Genomic DNA, 19366 nt, shown 5'->3' with positions numbered 1-19366 from the left:
AAGTCAAGCCCAAAATGACAGAAATTAAGTACAGGATTTTTAGTTTTAATTAGTAATAAATTACTACCTTTGTGAAAGAAAAAAGCTTAAAGCAGAGAGTTGGTAAAGTGCAGCTGAGATGGGAATCTTGACTCGGAAAAAAAGGCACGTGGAAAACAAATGAGAACATCTGGTGATATCTAAACAATAGCAAGGAGGAGAAAAATGCTTTAACTAAACAACACATAATTCAGCAAATTAGGTGGCTGTAGTACTGAAGTGACATTTAAAGTCATGGTTTGAAAAAAATTAGAAAGTCAAGTTGTTCAGATAAGGACTTGATTCTTGGACTTTTTAACAGTCCAAAATTCCTACACCATATAAGTTCATTTAGCTTAAGGCACTATTCTTTTCAGGCACTATAGTACAGACTACAATCTACTACTAGGGGAAAACAGTTTGATTTTACGTTACATAGAAATGGTGTAGGAGTGGGAAAGTTGTACTGTCTCCTGTACATAAATCTAACACATTTCTCAGGTATTTTGGCTCAGCATGAAGTTGGTCCATCAGATGAGTAGGCACCACAAAGAAACAATGGCACTTTAAAATGTAATGCTTCATATTAATAATTATAAGTTACGAACTCAACTTCCTCATGGATTTTCTCTTTTTTTCTCTTGTTTTAAAGGTGTGCTGTGGACCGGCACCCAACAGATGTAAACATCAATTTAACTATACTTTGTTCAGATTCAAATGGAAAGAACAGATCTTCAGCAAGGATCTTACAAATAATAAAGGGCAAAGACTATGGTAAGTTCTATCCAGTGTAAAGCTGCTGGCAACAGTCAGGTTCTGTGTCCATGGAATAATAAACAGAAAGCAGAGGAGAATAAGTAAATACCTGTATAGCCATGATAGGAAACTTACTGCATAGATAGGATAGATAACTTATCTGAGATAGAAGTGAAAAGTTCTATCTTTTCAAGAGAAAACTTCGATGTAGAAGTGGATAAAAGATGCAGGGCAAAACCAAATTGAAATTACTCAACTTTGTTCTTGTTGGTGTAGAATATCATGTAAATAAGATTTAACAAATTTGACAGTTGCTAGTCTGTCAAAGATCTCACTGTTGCTGCATATTTTGGCTCATAAAGAGAATATTTTGGAATATCAGGAAATGATGAAAATGTATTCTTCGTCTTTCACAAATAACCTTTTAAGACAGAGAACGGAAACCTCATGTAATGTGCCTCTTATAATGGAAAAAGTGAGATAGACAACAACAGACCACAGCCAAACAGGGAAATGACTGAGCTCTGTTTAAATGTTACTAAAAATAAAAATCTTAGAAAAAGGCACTATGCTACTACTTCATAATAAATGACTAGTTTAGATTAGATTACAAAAAGATAAATACCCTCAATTAGGGACTTAAAAATATTAACATGCTTCATGCTCTCTCTGAATTGGTGCAATTGCTAGTCACAATTTTAGTTTGATGTTTAACTGATGCTCACCGAGATCCCTTGCTAGTTCAGGCAAGCCAGGTGACACTTCCTCTGAGCTATCACCTGCCTTGACTGCCCATTTAGCAGCTTGTAAATTCCTGATGGTAACATGTGATAAATGCCAACGGTGTATAAAGGCATTGAGAACTGGCCTGTTACCTGGAATGTAGCATTTCCCTTTCTAATTCACATCCCTAGGTTCCCCCACCTGTACTTCCCTTAAAAGCAAAGCAGCTGTGCTGGCTGGCACAACAGTACAAAACAGCATAATGCAATTGTACTACTTCAGTTATTGCATGGATTTTCTGTGTCCCTTTTATAAAAGCCAAACCAAAGAATAATATTTGGTTAACCACTGCTCCAATGGAATTTTGACTGCATCCTTATTGCAGAGTAAACTAAGCAATATTGTGTCTATCCAGAGCAGCTTGCCAATATTAATACTAGGCTGTGGGTCAATGGCTTCAATAAAAAGAGTTCACCATCCTTTTCTCCCCCATTAAATTTCAGCTCTAACTCATGTAAAACAGTTTGGGAAATGCATTTATCAAAGACTTGGAGATATCCCTCTGACTGAAAAAAAATCCTATTAAAAATAGTCTCCTAGCCTTGGCTTTTTTTAGAATTCTGCAGCTAGCATGTCAAATATAGCCAACTTGTACCCTAAGCAGTATTTGATTGCATGAATAGGAACATGTAAACTGAAACTTCCTTGAAGAATTGTTTGATAGGACTAAACTCTGTGGTTTTGTGAAATAAAAAAGGGAAAAAACATGTAGTAGTTGCAACTACTACAACAGCATAACATAAATTACCATGAGAAGATACAGCCAGTAATAGTAGTGCTTTGTGGGATATAACACACATACCATGTTTAAAGCTGTGATTAGGAAAGTTTCTCAAACTACTGAAAGGATCTGAAAACTAATTCTACTGAAAATCACTGGAATTTCTGCATTGGACTCTACAGTGAATGGGGGTTATTTTGTTCCTGAAGTTTAGGAGATCCAGTCTGCAGACTGGATTGACATGTAGAAATTAATAGCAATAATCTCATGGATTTCAATGGAAATAATAAGCATAATCTTTATGTAGTTTTATTCTCCCAGCTTGTGCACATGGAAGAAAGCAATAATAGCCTCTCTTTTTGAAATCTCTAATGGATTGTTTCACAAACACACTTTGTTGTAATTTTCTGATTTTCTTTTTAACGTCTTATTTTGGCAACACATCTTGAATTCTGAGGAGTATCTAAATGGAATTAATCTCTTTTCTTGAAGCAGTAACATTTTCCTAAATGTTCATCGATGTGAAAATGCATATGATCTAATGCTATGGTAGTTCCTTTTCAGAGAGTGAGCCCTCACTTCTAGAATTCAAACCATTTAGCAGTGGGTCCCTGGTTGGTGGATTTGTGTATCGGGGCTGCCAGTCGGAGAGGCTCTATGGAAGTTATGTGTTTGGAGACCGCAATGGGTAGGTTTTGTACAAACTCACTCTTAAAACTGCATGTGAAGTGTATTTAGTCACCCAGCTGCCTGTATAAAGCCACACCAACAGTCTTGTGTATTGTGTCACTTTGCCAGTTCAGCAGTGTGGTAATGCAGATTAGATTCTAGATCTGGGAATAAAATAGCACAGCATTCTAATGAATGGTGACATACAGACAAACCTAATCCTTGGAAAAAAAGTCTTAAGACAAGCAGCTGCACAGATGTATCCATGAAGCTACTTGCAGCAAGTGTTTACTTATTTATCTGGACAATGAAAACTCTCTGCTCAAAATGTAATATAACTTTTTTTTTTATGTGTTTTTGAATGTAGAAATTTTTTAACACTGCAACAGAGTCCTGCAACCAAACAGTGGCAAGAGAAACCCCTCTGTCTTGGCAACACTGGCTCATGTAGAGGCTTCTTTTCAGGCCCTGTCTTCGGATTTGGAGAAGATGAATTAGGTAAATACTAAAAGAATTGTTCTTAAATTAAAGAGGCTTCTCAGTAATTCCTGCTGAACTGTTCATAATTATAGTATATGTTTAAAAAGAAGGCTATCTTTGACAAAGCTGTCTACACTGCTCTCAGCTACACCTCAGCAGCCATGTAGGAAGAACTGAGAAGAGAATGTGCTGCTGGAAGGGGCAAAAGTCCTTAGTGTGTCTCACATGCTGTGAACTGTACCACTCACTATGACACAATGTCTAAAATACTTGCTTTATTTCCAACATTACAGAATTTAGGGGCAAAGATATTGCTTGAGCAGACGGACCCCTCTTCTCATTTCCACACCAATTTAATTTTGTTAAACAATTCTATACTACATGGAAAAAAAGCCTCTTATGATAGAATATTTTTCATATTTTAGCATCAATTTGGGGAAAGTACTTATATAAATTTTCAATTAGCAAATGATTCTGTTGTATATTTCAGTGTTTCTTCTGAACTTTTTTTAATCTCATTTTGCAAATACAATCAGATCACGAAAGTCTTGTCTTTAACATCTTAGGAAAGGAGAAGTAATTTTTGGCACCATTTTCCCTAACAGGTGAGATTTACATATTATCAAGCAGTAAAAGTATGACACAGCCTCACAGTGGAAAACTCTACAAGATCGTTGACCCAAAAAGGTGAGTGCTGCACTTCTCTTTGGGATCAGCCTTTCCTTCAATAGGTTAAAAACCAGAAGGTAACTGCAGTTCTCTTCATGTGGCTGAATTATGCAATACTGACATTCAATAAAAAGGAAAATTCTCTATGCAGGGGGCTCCCTAAAAGTAAATATTCCAGCAGCAGCAAGCAGAATAGATTCACTGTCTCATAGGAAGTGAATGTCATAACAACCAGGGGGTAACCAGCACTAACTTCTGGGAATTTTTACCGTTTGACATTGTGCTGAAAGCTGCCCACTTTCCCACCTAGATGTATATTTTTAGCATGTTTTCATAGAGAAGTAGACTTACTTAATGTGGGACCATATGGACTGGTAAAAGATGCTTCTGGTAGTTCTGAAGCCAAAGGATTTGTAAGTACAACAAAAAGTTTTGCAGCATCAGTGGAAGGCAGATGCTGGAATTGTCCTCAGTGCTGCTGCTTCCTCACCTGCTGCTGTGGTGGGACAGTGCACAACAGCATCTGGCTCCAAAGATCAGCACTGTGTGACAGTACCTGCTCTGTGTACTAAAAAGCAGGTACAGAAAACAACTTGGCAGTCCTAGCCAGTGTCAGTTTGGCCATAAGTAAGCTCTAAGGTACTCTAAGGTTCAGCCTTTCCCAAACATTTCTTCTGTTGTACAGGAGATACCACCAATGGACAATAATAGAGAGGACTCAGTTCTCTGTGGGTGTGAGTTGTCACTGCTTACTAGTATTCAACATCCTTCCATACCCCTTCCATTACCTGTCTCTCCCTTGGCAGGCTTGGAGTACCAAGGAGGAAAATCCTCTGTCCTTGGACTCTGTGCCAGAAATACAGGAAATTCTTTAACAGCTCTTAAAGAACTGCTTCCAAAACTTAGAAGTCCCACTCAAGTGATTTGTAAGACATGGAATTGATAGGACTGTTCTAATAAATAAGACTAATTTACCATTTGTAAAATGAGGACAAATGAAAATTATCAAACCAAAGTTCCTCAAGGCATGATCCATGCAGAGCAGCTGGAGGTATGAAAATATTAAGGAATCTGGAAGGACTGCAAAGAACCAGTTTCCAGTATGACTCAGGGGCCCCAGCAGCAAAACGAGCTGATGACTAGCAGATAGATACTCACTTTAGCTGGGGGAATACCGTGTTCTTCATGATGGATCTTGCTGCTCTATCAGACCGAGTTGTGACATGTAAAAGTAGCACATCCATCCTGCAAAAGTATCAGAAGTCAACACAAAATGAGACAGCCAACAGAAATTAAGTTTGTTGTATAATTACTTTGACCCCATCATACCCTACAAAAGGAGCTGCCTATTTGTTCAGCATCTACTTCAGCATGTTCCTCCATGAGTATCAGATACAGTCAGACTTCTATTTTTGGCTTTGCTGTTAAGGGAGGAATTTATGTTCTTGTCAAACAAAAATTCTAAACATTGTTAGTGGGATAACAAGGGAATACAACAAGAAAATCATTACATTGGATGCACACTGTACTATAAGTTACAGTAGAATTTCAGTGGTAGCGGAGTTTTAGTGTTTAATAATTGTACTATCCCAAAACTACAGCAAATAGCTCATAAGCAGATGTTACTGCAGGTTGGAGCAGTCTGTCAGTCAAGGATATTATGTATGTTTTATTTATGCTTTCTGGTATTGAAAACATTTTTTTAGAACAAAACTTGCCATTCTTCCTGGGATTGTTTAGTCTGTTGGTGTATGGTTTTAAGTGAATTTTACACCCTAAATCCACTATTAGTATCTAATTACATGGGGCTGCCTTGTTTGACCTCAGCTTTTTGTTCTTGTTACCTCTTCCAGTAGGGTGGTCTTCAGCTGACATACCTGAAAGGCCAGACCTCCCATTGCTGCCTCACGGTTGGCTGTTCTCATGCATGGAAAAGGGTCAAGACTCTGTTTGGTTACTGGTGAAAGTAACCAGAAAACTATAAAATACTTTTGTAAATTGGCACACTGTTGAAATTAAACAGACTGTGGCAAAGGGATATAGTTTTTGGTAACACTTCTCAGAAACATGGGATAATTTTCATACAGGCAAAGTTTTGAGTTTTCTTGTTTTTCAGTCTCACACCATTGCAGCTTTTAAGGGAAGGATAATGAGTGACTTCCACAATAGCACATTGCAGATGTGTTTACCCTTCCATGTTAAGTTCATAGCACCCATGTAAACAACTTAAAAATTCCATGGCTTTGGCAAATGCTTATGTAAAGTTTTAGTAACAAAATATTGTTATTTACAAGATAATATTCTTTTCCATGTAAGTATTTTGTTCCTTTTCCTTGTGGTGTGCACCATACCAATACAATGAATATTCACAAAAACCCTGCCACACGAAGCTTTGTAGAACACAAAGAAAAGATGCTACAGGTGGACTATGAGTAGCAGGTAAAAATAAAATCATGAAACTATTAATTTGTCATATCTTAGAAATTCATTAAAAAACCCCTGTGAGAGGTGGCCCCTGGAGGACCTGTTAAGGTCTAAAGAGGTCTAAGGTCTCTAAAGAGAATCTTCCATGCCTGAGGCACCGTAGAAAAAACAAAATTATCATACCTTGCAGTAGCCCCTTGCTGGAAATTAACAATTCCATGCAAACCCATCCTTCTTCTGCTAGTGGTCATTTGTAAGCTGCTGCAAGCTTACAAAATTATTCTTTTATTTTAAAAAATAGGCACTATATGAAGGTGAAGGATTTTATGTCTTTTGATCTTTTCAGAATCATAGAAACATTAAGGTTGGAAAAGACCTCCAAGATCAGCAAGTCCAACCTTTGACAGATCACTACCTTGTCAACTAAACCAGAGCACTGAGTGCCATGTCCAGGTGTTTCTTGAGCACCTCCAGGGATGGTGATTCCACCACTTCCCTGGGAAGTCCATTCAAATGCTTAAAAACCCTTTCAGTGAAAAAATACTTCCTGATGTCCAACCTGCTGAACTTCCCCTGGCTCAGCCTGAGGCCACGTCCTTTTGTCTTGTAGGAAAGCACTGCATAATCAAACATAACCATGACTCCTATTTTTCTTGTCTCAAATATGGCTTAAGACAGAAATCTATTACTTGGATATAGAAAAAAATCAACTTAAGTGGGCAGGTTAAAACATTAGGTGATCAGAAGATGAGGGCAATCCAGAGAACTCTTTGGGTTGGTCTTCAATACTCCGCAATGGGAAAGTCCCATCCTAAAACAATCCTTCAAGTGTAACAGAAATGAGGTGTTAAACTGTAGTGATACATGACAAATTGATGAACATGATCAACACAGAAGTTCTGAATCCCACAATTATTAAAGCAGTTTGAAATACAGAATTCCAGGGACCACAGCAAAACTTTCGTTCAGTTCTTCCAAATACTTTCTATCAATAACTAAATAGACTCCCACTGAAAGCATGGAGTGAAATAATCCTTCTCTTTGTAAAAAGGTTGTTATAATGATACATTAGTGCCTGAGAGCTCACAGACAGTGACGTGACTAGAAAAAAGCCCTAAGTATGTGAAGTGCTGCAAAATATAAGTATTCTACATATTACCAAAAATCCCATAGAGAAATGAGTATAGCCAATGGCATCTTTAGCTTTGAGGATGGAGGACATGTGAGAAACATTAAAAATTACAAGCACATAAACCTAACACTGAGCACATTAGTTAAACTGGCAGTTAAGAAGTTCTTAAGTTAAAACTGTCTCTGAAAAACATATCCATTGTTTGATGATTATTAAAAAACCCGTTACCACTACTTTCCAGGGATTGGAACTAGTGAGAAAATAAAGGGAGAAATACTTCTGTTCTTCACAGCTAAAACGTAGGGCTAGTCAGACATCCTGAAGGTCAATGCAAATACTAAGATTTTATAAATTGTATTTGTGGCCAAAAACCAAAACATTTTTATTTTTTTGTTTTCTACTTTCTGTTTCATAACTTTTCTGTCATGTTTTCTGTTTCTAAAAATACACAATAATATCAATCACAAAAGTAATGATGAATTGAAAAGAAAAAACAACCAAGTAAGCAGTGCTGTAGAAAATGTATGGAAGTCAAAAGATTCCAGTTAGTTGATAACAGAGAAAATAGGAGAAAAACCCATTAGAAAAGGAAAAGTAATCATTTTTCTAGCATGATGAGAGGAGAAAACCAGGTGTGAAAATGAATCTTTAAATAAGTAAGATCTGTTGATAGGTCCACGCAGTCTGTAATTTAAACATTATAACTAGGCCAAAAAGTAAGAAAATAAACTTTGGGTGGTGGAAAAACAGCCATAAAGAGGCTTTGTAAGTCTTCTTTTAGAGTGCTTATAATATGATCACTTTAATTTCTAAGGAAATTACAGATAAAAGGAAATATATCCAGAGAAGAGTCTGGAAATGACAGACAATGCGAAAGTTTTCCTTTTAAAAGATGTGCTGTGAAGTTTCAAGCGTGAATCTTTAAGAGTTTGCCACCATCCATACAGTGATTCCAAAGGGCATGAGTAATTGTTCTGAGCAGGATGGCTCACTGAAGCCAGCAGGTGATTTTTATGGAAGAGGGCAGAGCCTGAGGAAGTGTTCCGGCACACAGAAGAAGATTTCCTCTTCCTCTCCTTGCAACACCTTATAGATCTGGATTTCAATGTGTTTCATATCAACAGCCGGAATAGCTGCTTCCCCTTGGATTGAAACTTGAACTTGATTCAAACCATCTCACTCCTCTTTCCTGCCCCTCCAGAGTATATAATTCCACTTATCATCCTTTCCATCATCACCTTCCGGGATTTCCGCTGTCGGAGAGCATTTCCAAACAGACTGATTTCAGACACGAAGGGACAGTATCTAGGTCATACCTCATTTTGACGCTGTTCAGGCTCTTTAGAAAACCATTAGTGATTTGATTTTTTTAATATGAGTCAGGAGTGTTTGGTGGTATGACAGAAGAAAAGTATTTATGAAAGTGAAGCTCTGTTTGAGACTTTAATTCCTGTGGAAATGAAAACACACAGTTTTAAAGTAATCTGCATCAATATACTCAGTTCTGATGGGTTGTAGATAAACTCCAAAGCTCCTACTGGAAACTCTGTAGAAGGAGCCAATTTTGTTGGTGAATGCCCTCACCAACCCAGGTGGGCTGTATGATTTCTTTCTGTTCAGAAAGTTACTATCCCTTAGTCATTTGAGGGAATGGAAAGCCAGAATTAATGTCTAAATTTGTTTAGTTTAGCCGGAGCATGCAAAATTCTTATCTCATTTACCTACCCACATGTAGTTACTATTCCCACGAGAGACACTAAAGAGAAATTAGTGCTTTTTGCGAATACCAGTCTAGAGAGTTTCACTTTACAGAAGCACTTCACAAAAACTCCTTTGTAACCATGATGGAAAAACCTAAGGATTTTTTTCAATCACATCACAGCTCACTGACTGTAAAAGTTTTTGTTTTGGTTTCATATTTTTTTCTCCCTTTTCTTAAAGTCTTTCTAGCATTGGCTATTAAGGAGTTCTCACTTTTTATCACTTTATAAGGAAAAAAACAGCTCAGTTTATCTTTTGCTTATTTTCTGGAGCCTGCAGGAAGCCTCTGCCATCCTTAAGAAAGTCACACATAATAGAGCAGCTTTAGCCCAGTAAGCCAGTCGTTCCCAATTCATCAGTCAAAGTGTTATGCAAGTGGCCCCCTAAATTGATAAATTCCCACAGTGCCTGTTGACCCAGCTGCCAAGTGCTCATGCAGCAGGTGTTGTTTTCATGACCACCCTGACAGTAATACAAACTGTTTAGCAGTTGCATTGACCTCTTAGCTATTAACATTGATACAGGCTTCACTAGGGACTAGTTTTCAAACATGACAGAATTTCTTAAGACTAGAGGTCATGAACAAGTATACCATATAAGAATAAATTTGATATGCTGCTGAGTTTAAATCTTAAAAGCCGTGAGTTTTTTCCACATTATTCCCATGTAGTAAATCTGGAGACAAGTAACGAGGTTTTGGCATCCCTCCCAGGACTAAAGGTATACTTTTTTAATTTTAGAAGCTGTACCTGAAGAGATGCTATATTTATTCTATGACAAGTAGTAAATTTAGGTTATGACAAGGAGTGAAACAAAATTATTTTTTCTTGACATGTTCCCTTATAAAGGAAAAAACCTCAACAACTAATGCACAAACGTTAGTGACATACTTAAGTATATCTTTTATATATATTTATATAGATACAAATATAGTATATGTACATATATACATATATGCATATATATAAACAAATATATATATATATATATATAGAATATATATTTCTAATACCTAAATATTATGTGCAGGAAGCTGAAGCATAATATTCCATTTATTTTGTGTCGGGATTTCTACAGCAACATCACTTGTTTGAATCTGAACATCCAGATTTTGTCTGCCTTTTTTTTTCCCCTCACTTTAGTAGGGAAGTAGAAATTTTTGATATTGTGTCAAACGCCTGGTTGAGGAATTGTTTTCTCTTCAGTACCATTATTTTACTGCTGAGTTTGGCCCTCCATTTGTGTTGATTTATGCACATCTGAGTGACAGATAGCACATACAGCAACTAAATCTCTCTATGTGTTTAATGGAGCTGCAAAGAGATGCAATAAAGAAAGTGTGAAGTCCTGAGCTATGCCAGGATGAGTTTTAATCTATTAAAGCATGTTGGACTTTTATATGCCTCTAAACAGTAGAGGCTGCTTTCTTCTACTAGCTATGGTAAGGCAGCAAAAATTATTTTACACATTGCACAGTCAAGAATTCCCAGCTCACTGCACACGTCAGCAAAGGGATCCAGCGAGGCCCCAGCCCCCAGTACAACTTTTCCTCCATGTTCCATACATTTAAAGTTGTTATACAGTTTCATGAAAGCCTGTTTTAACAAGCAAGATATACTGTACTGTACTGTATATATGAACAGCTCTTTAAGATAACTAGAATTGTACGGACCATATAAATAGTCATTATCAGCTACATTTTTGGCTGACTTTCTGCGAACCAAATAGTGCTTACTGTAAGAGCAATCAAGCTGTACTCTTTAGAGTTTTATAGATTGAGGGATACAAGGAAAAAAATTCCCTCCAGCCCAGAGTGTGGCTCCATCTATTCCCCTCCATTTTCCATGTCAGGAGACATAGCGAAGCACTGGTTATATAAACAAAGTCATGGTCCTGTCTAAGTGCGGGAGAGATCAACTCCCAACAGTCAGTTTCAGGTTATCTTTGTGAGATTCACTTCAGCTTGTGCTGAGCCTGAAGATTTCCACTCCTTCCAAGCCCTAAGAATGCAAAGTGTGAGCACTGTGGGGCAGAGGCTTTCTCTCAGTACGTGTTGGTCCCAGAGCAGCGCTCGAATCCTGAGAAAGAAGTGTGGCTTTTCCCAGAGCACAGCTAAGGAAAACCGGCGATTCTCACACGCGAGGATTCCGCTGCAGCTGCATTTGTATTCCTCTTCTCCTAAGGAACTCTGCCAACCAAAATTTTTTCCATCTTTGTTGCTACTCCACCCCACCATTAATAAATATTATCCAAGGCTGATGAGTGCAAGTTCTTGATTGATGGTAGAATAAAAGGCAAGGTTATATTCACAAGTACTGAGAGTGGCAGAAAACTTTAAATCATAAAAGTGACCAGCCATACTCAGCTGGATACAAAGAAGTGTGACTTCTGCCTTCCTAATTGCATACAAAGAGATATATTATAGCACTATCATAGACAAATACTTCACATCTATGAATAAAATAAATCATTGTCTTCCCAAATAAAATACCTTTGTGACTTACGAGGTCATTCTTTGCTGAAGATATGGCACTGGAGCTCTTTTCCAAGAGATTCTCCAGGAGCCTGAGGTTATGCTTCCTGCTAAACACTGTACTGTACTTGTGTTTGAGCAAGAGAAAGACAAGTCTCCCATTTAAAGTAACTTGAAATTAATTAGCTTTAAATAATGAGATAGATGGATAGATGGATAGATGGATGGATGGATAGATAGCTAGATAGATAGCTAGATAGATAGCTAGATAGATGATAGATAGATACATAGATAGATAGATAGATAGATAGATAGATAGATAGATAGATAGATAGATAGATATAGATAGAAAATGTTGCATCCTATGCAGTTGGCTATACAGAAATAATTTCAAATGTATATATATTTTTTTTTTCCAGATGTAGGACTTAGAAGACAGATCTTTTTACTTTACATCTGAACAAGTCTCCACTGAAAATCATATTATTTTCTAGAACCATTTCCAAAACAGCATTGCATGTGAATATTGCTTATGATTTTTTAAGTGTAGGAACTTTCTTAACCAGATCATATGTAATACACTCCTTGCTCATTACAGAACTGGAATTCCTTTTACAGGTGAAAAAAATAATGTGTTCTACTTAAAAGACAGCTGTGGAAATATGTAAACAGTAAAACTGAAAGGGTTTCAAATATGCTGCACCAAAGGTGTCAGAACATGTTTCAAAACCCTTAAATAATACAGGACCTTCAGTCTGATTCTCAGAAATGCTTTGGAAATCAGGACTTGATGCTATGCTAAAGAAGCATCTACACATTCCTTCTGTCCTTAACATCTTTGGGGAGCCAGTTCTTGTGTGTGGATGTTTAAATAATCATGGTAATAATTAAGACTGGGCAGAGAAAGTTCTATGCTGAAACAAACCTCTGGGCCTGTACTGTATCATTCAGTGTCAAGGAAAATGAAAGAAACCCTGTAGCGGACCATTAACAAGATGCATGCCAAAGTGGGAGGGGGAAATGTAAGCCCAGTCAGCTAATGAGGAACTAAGGTATGAATGCTTATCTTTTAAAAAAAAAAAATTTACCCTATCTAATATTACTTTGAATAGCCTCATTCTGCACAAAAACTTAAAATCCTAGTAGAACATGGGCTTCAGTTATCTTTTGATATCTCAGTAGCCATGAGTTCAGCTAGTAAATTGTATTTTCTTTAGCTTATTTTTTTTTCCCTTGATGTTTCTTCTGATGTTGAAATGGGAGATAAACAAGAATGCCAAATTTTTCTCCTCTTTTTCATCTGTCACCATTTTCCAAAACTCCATCATACCCATTCTTTCTCAGACCCCAAAAACTATCCTTTCCTCTTGCACAGGAGTGTCAGTCTGGGAATTTAATATGTGACAGAGTAATCCATGCACAAGCTGCTACTCCAGATGTTTGCATATATTTGGGGTGGAAATACTGATGTCAGTATAATGAACAATGTTCTATTCTATTCTATTCTATTCTATTCATTTCATTTCATTTCATTTCATTTCATTTCATTTCATTTCATAGAATTTTGTTTTGGTTTGTTTGGATTCTAGCTGGACACTTAGACAAGGTTTCTCTAAGCTCTCCACTAAACTGTTAGAATTTTTTCCCTGCTCATTTCAAGCTTAGTATGTATGGTAGTAGTTAAGACAATTTTCTTGGGAATGAGTAATTTTGTATTTGCCACTAATTAACTTAATTTTCCATGATGCTCCTATTCAATTACTTGATTAGATCACTTGGGAGATCATAACATTCTTTTCCAAACTTGTACCTGTGCAAGCAACCTACAGCAGAGATAAAACATGGTACCTCTACTGGGAACCTGTAGCTTTCGGATGATTCTATCATCCTAACTAAAACATCCAGCGTCAGAAATTTTTTAAGTCATCTGAACTAGAATTTCCTTCATGCATACATTCCACAAAATCACCTGATGAGTTTAGAAGGCACCTCTGGAGGGCACCTGGTCCAACCCCCCTGCTCAAACAGGGACTCCCACAGCCAGTTTCCCAGGACCATGTCCAGACAACTTCTGGGTACCTCCAGTGATGGAGACTCCACAACTCTCTGAGCAACCTGTGCTAGTGCTTGGTCATTCTCAGAGCAAAAAAGTCTTTTCTGATGCTCAGGTGCTTAAAAAAACATCCAAAATGCACAATCCAAGTATCATTCCATGGATATGATGGAATATCATCATATTAATAAATAAAAATTTAAAAAAAAATAGAATAAATAAAAAGCTGGCAGTTTAAAACTGAATTTGTAGACAGAGGAAACACTTCTGCAAAATTATTACAAGTCATAATGTGTGACATAAAACTTGTTCAGGTTACTCTTTCCCCTTTCTTAGAGGAAATCTAGACCAGCTAGAAATGCAAACAAAAAACACCATCAGATGCTGCCTGCGATAAGCTGGCAGCTTTATGAAGATAAACCTTCAGCAAGCTGGTTTTGGCAGGTTCATGCTTCAAGAATTCTCAAGGACTATTGCTTAATATTGTGGAAGATCTCTGAAGGAAGTTACATGAAATAATAGCAAATTGCACTGTATTTTTCTGCACTGTAACATATCATCTCTGGGCTTACTGCTTTTTCTGAGGAAAAAGAAATCTTATGATTTCTCCCACTGATAATACTACAGCAAAGAATCAGGCCTTTAATAAAAAATCAGAATTTTTCTTCTTGATCCCAACTTTTAACTCTTTGCTTGGTTTGTATGGTTTAATTCAGGCCCTTAGTCCCTGAAGAATGCAAAAGAACAGCTCAGCCTGCACAGATACTGACATCTGAATGCTCAAGGCATTGTCGGAACGGGCACTGCACTCCCACAGGAAAATGCTGCTGTAATCAAGGCTGGGAAGGAGAGTTCTGCAGAACTGGTTTGTATACAGATTCATAGCAACAAGGGAAAAAAGCAGTGACATGTCATAATTGGCTTTTAATTATTTGCTCAGAGAAATTTTCGGTATATATTGACCAACATATTGGCCTTCAGTTCTAAGACATTAGAAAATACTGATTTCATGAGCTGCAGGAGAACAATAAGTCTTTAGATGAATTCGACTGCTAAAACATCTAATGCATTGTGAGCCAGTGCAGAATGCAATTGACAGCATAAACATGACAACAGTGTTCTTTTTTTTCCACCAACATTTTCAAATGAAAGGAGATGCAGTCAATACATGTCCTTCCACTTGCAGTATTATCACTGTCAGTGTCAAAGAGAGGTGACTTGTCAGGAAAGATGCTAAATCAGAACTGCAGGTCCCCATTGCATCTTTTGCACTTCACTAATTTAATGCAGATTTTATAGTTTTGGTACATTCTTGCTTTTGATCCTACCAAATGAAATGGCTCCAGTTTGTTAAAGAAAATTCTATGTACAACACATCACAAAACAGCTAATAATCAACAATAATATTGTGATCCATTATTACAGTGATTTCATCAAGTCCTATCTTGTTGCTTTAGCTTTTAAAAGTGACTGTGATCAAACTAAGATGATGGGTGTGCCAGCCACGGGATGAGGTGAACGAGCCTGGAGTGCCACAGCTGTGCCATGACTGTCTCAGAAGCTGTGGCTCTGTCTGAGCTGCGTCATTTTGGCCAGGGCAGATGTTCCAGAGCCAGCCTGGGAAGCAGGAAATGTTATGACAAAGATTTTGTTCCTCAGCATCAGCAGAGTCCTCTGACTGAGTGTATTTGGTCAGTAAGTTTGACCAGATGCCCACACAAAGAGATGTTTAATATTGTGGCAGTAGAACTCAAAGAAATAGCAAAGACTAAGGGCAAACAAGGATCTCATGGTGGATCACGGATAATTCAGGTTGGAAGGGTACTTAGAAGGACCCTGGTGAAGCAGGGTCAGTTATGAAGTCCTTCTAGGCTGGAGTGTAAATTTCAGCAACCTCCAGGTTTTTAGTGATGAGCAAGAGTGACTTTGGAATGAAATGAAATGAATTAATCACTAATAAAGTATCTTGCTGGCAAAGATTCATGAGCTGACCATCTACAACCCAGCAAAGAAGGCAGGTTAGAGGAATGGGTGAGGTAATGTGGCCAAATATCCCAACTGTCCTCACTTGTCAGAGCCTTCCTGCACTTAAAGAATGAGGCCCATTCTACAACCTTTGTCCAAAGGGAACTTAAAAATAAAAAATGCCTCCAACATGAACATAAATGGGTCTTGAATAACCTGTTTTGTTTCAAAAATCACAGCTTTATGATAGATGAATTGATGGACACAATGAACAAGAAAGCCACAGAAAATATGTAGACTAAGGAACTTCCATCCCTGTATCCCACACAACAATTAATAGGGATGTTCCAAGTTGAACCTCAGGCTACTATTATAGTTTAAATAAGGAAATTTACCTTATGAGGTATGAGTTTCCTTTTCATGTAGCTAAGAAATTCTTAGATAAAATCAAGAAAACCTGTGTTTCTATAGTGTATTATAAATATCCATAAATCCATATTAAAGTTCATTGCAATAGATAACATTAAGTAGCATAACACCTGCAGAAAGATATATTATATACATTTTATATATATATATATCACAGTTCTGTGACTACCCCAGAAGAAAATACTTCCACAGCTAAAGTTATTTATTATTTTGCTGACACTAGCTACAATTTAAAACAGGAGCTATATTTGAAAAACTGAAGCAAGCTGATTAATCTAGAACTCTACAGATAAATCATCTGCTAAAGAGAGAAGAAAACTTTGAAACTTACATAACTGATAAAAAAGGTTGAAAAAATACACTGGCTCTTTTTTCTCCAACAGGAATTCAATTTTGGTCCCAGCACTAAGTGATTCAAGAGCCAAAGGAGTGCATTTGATGCACTGCTCAGGTGCAGTCTGCTTTGCTAAGGCTCATGTGTAGTGCAGAACTTTGAGTATACAAAGGAGTTTGCCTGAGAGTCCTAAATGAAACCTGAATATGGAAATTGAGCATTTCAAAAAAATCTGTTATTTGATTTTATCAGTCTTTCCTGTCTGTCATTCTCAGATAAACGAAATTACTTCTTCCCCCTAATATTCTAAAATTTAAAAAAATATGCTTTCAACACTCGTAATATTTCACCTTTTCTACATTGTTTTTAATTTATATGCTTTATCATGATAAGGTTAAAAAAGCTCTAAATGAATGTGTGCTATATCTTTTTTTTTGTTTGTTTGTGATGGCCTAAACAAATTAGAAAATCATTGTTTTTTTCACCCACAGCAAAATGTGACCCAGCCTGTCGACATGGAGGTGTCTGTGTAAGGCCCAATAAATGCTTATGTAAAAAAGGCTATCTCGGCCCCCAGTGTGAACAAGTGGATAGAAACATCCGAAGAGTGACAAGGGCAGGTATTCTTGATCAGATCCTAGACATGACATCTTATTTGCTGGATCTAACCAGCTACATTGTATAGTTTCTGGGACTATTTGGAAACTCCACTTTCAACGGGCATTTGTTTTGAATCCTGTCATTTTTGAAAGACTGTTATCCTGCAACAAACACCGGTGATTTGATTTACTTTATTAATTTAAGTGTAATACCCACCACTGTGCAGAAAAACCCCTTGTATGTGTGTAAATATTCCTGCACGTCTCCACAGACGTCCCGATATCCAACATGTGCACACATACACACGCAGCCGCTATCACAAATACGGTTTTGCAGAGAGTGGAATCTTTTTTTAATATTTATTTCTTCATGAGAAATAGTTTACAAAGCAATTCCACTGTAAAACACATTTTTGTCAAAGGACTATTCCTGATGTCTTAATGGATTCTTTGACATCCCAGAAATCTCGTTCCCGTACCTATCTGATTATAGCAGCGAGAAAGCAGTTTCCAAACATCGCTGTATAAACTGCTGGACTTAATAAAATCCAGTTGTAACAGTTTCTAAGGTAAACTGAACTCCATCCATCATGAGACAATATTTCAGAACTGCTTAATGCATTCCTATCTAGGCAATTCATTGTAAGACTGTAACCTTCACTTTCATCAATGTAACTCTATTACAGAATGTTATTTCTTTATCTAGCATAGATGCAAAAATCTGGTTATCGCAGCTTAATATCAAGACTGTTTCAAGTGTTTAATAATTAAATTATATTCGCATATTTCAAAACCAGTCATCCTAGAAGGTCTGCTTTTTATCATATTTTTTATTTAACGATGGGCACTGGGTTCATGTTACATATTTATATTATTTTATTTTATTTTTATAATATAGAAATCACCTAGATGAGACAGCTTTACCATGTCCTGTAAAATACTAAAGTTACATTTTTCACCAACTTAATTGGAAAGACTGGGAAAGAGAGAGCAAACACACACACGCTTCAACGTGTTGTGGATCTAATCTAGAAATGTACCTTTGTGTCAACTTGTGTTCATTTACACAGGATGAGAAAAAAAGCAGACGCCCAGCAACCATAATAAAATTACAGCATGTGTTAAAAGTGTCCATAAAGTGATTTCCACTGTAGCAGGACAGTGTAGGAGGTGATACACGGGCAGACTCTGCCGATGCCACACGGAACGGAGCGTCCCGGAGCGAGAGCTCCCACAAACGCGTGCTGCCTGTGCACGGTGTCGCTTGTACAAAACCTACAGCAGTTCCTGCCAAACACAGTTCTAAATGTTCCTTGGAGAGCCAACAGTAAACCCAGTCTTTGTAAATATGTCAGTAAACGTGGTGTACATGCTGTAGTCAGGTTTTCTAAGGTAATAATTAATTACGTGTATCTGCAGAACTGGTGCCCTCATCTCCAGCTCTAATTGCAGTTTCTTCGTTCACTACTTGCCAGCTATCAGGTTTCCTTTGCACTACCTGAAAACTACCTACTGCAGCTTTTACAAAATCTTGCCGAAGAAAAGAAAGCAGAGCAGCCCCAGTGTGCACATCCTGTGGTCCTTAGAAGTAGCTGCTCATGCATCAAAGATTGACAACACTTTAGCCAAACATATCTGAAAGACTTTAACCATGTCAATCTCCAGTAGTAAAATCATCTCTCCAGGCCAGAAACATGCAGCAAATTTTCCCTTATAGAAATTTATCAGTGTTCATTTAGTGAGTATTAAATCTGAAATTACAGCATATCAGATACTTGCATTTCTGTGTCTCACACATTCCAGCTCCGAGGAACAATTACATTCGCCTTCCATATATGTTTGCCTGGGTTTTGAGTGACCTCATGCCAAATGGAAATTGGTTGAGAAATCTTGGTTAAGTGCTCAGAGAACAATGGTCTGCATTAAAAAGTGCATGCATAATTTTGCACAATGTAGATTCAACTGACAGTCCATTGAAAGACATCTTGGGATTAAATGAGCATGAAGACCAAATTGCCCTCTCACCCCAGAAAAGGGTGGTCCCTTATAGTCACACGAACACTTCATTGGCTAAGCAGTGTGACCAATCTTAAAATGAAC

The 19366-nt window shown here is 37.3% G+C and overlaps 1 protein-coding gene across 1 annotated transcript in view; it reads left to right on the top strand.

Annotated features, from left to right (window-relative positions):
• HHIP (hedgehog interacting protein) overlaps window positions 1-19043 on the top strand; it is a 69784-nt gene extending 50741 nt beyond the window's left edge. The window contains exons 8-13 of the mRNA XM_058837976.1: window positions 671-792; window positions 2843-2966; window positions 3315-3445; window positions 4033-4114; window positions 14656-14804; window positions 17159-19043. Of these exons, the coding sequence (XP_058693959.1) occupies window positions 671-792; window positions 2843-2966; window positions 3315-3445; window positions 4033-4114; window positions 14656-14804; window positions 17159-17352 (802 nt within the window). The 3' untranslated portion in view covers window positions 17353-19043. The remainder of the gene's footprint in view (window positions 1-670; window positions 793-2842; window positions 2967-3314; window positions 3446-4032; window positions 4115-14655; window positions 14805-17158) is intronic.
• The last annotated feature ends 323 nt before the right edge of the window (window positions 19044-19366 follow it).

The sequence above is a fragment of the Poecile atricapillus genome, chromosome 4 (assembly GCF_030490865.1).
Source record: "Poecile atricapillus isolate bPoeAtr1 chromosome 4, bPoeAtr1.hap1, whole genome shotgun sequence".
Taxonomy (NCBI): domain Eukaryota; kingdom Metazoa; phylum Chordata; class Aves; order Passeriformes; family Paridae; genus Poecile; species Poecile atricapillus.
This window is presented reverse-complemented; position numbering and strand designations above follow the sequence as displayed.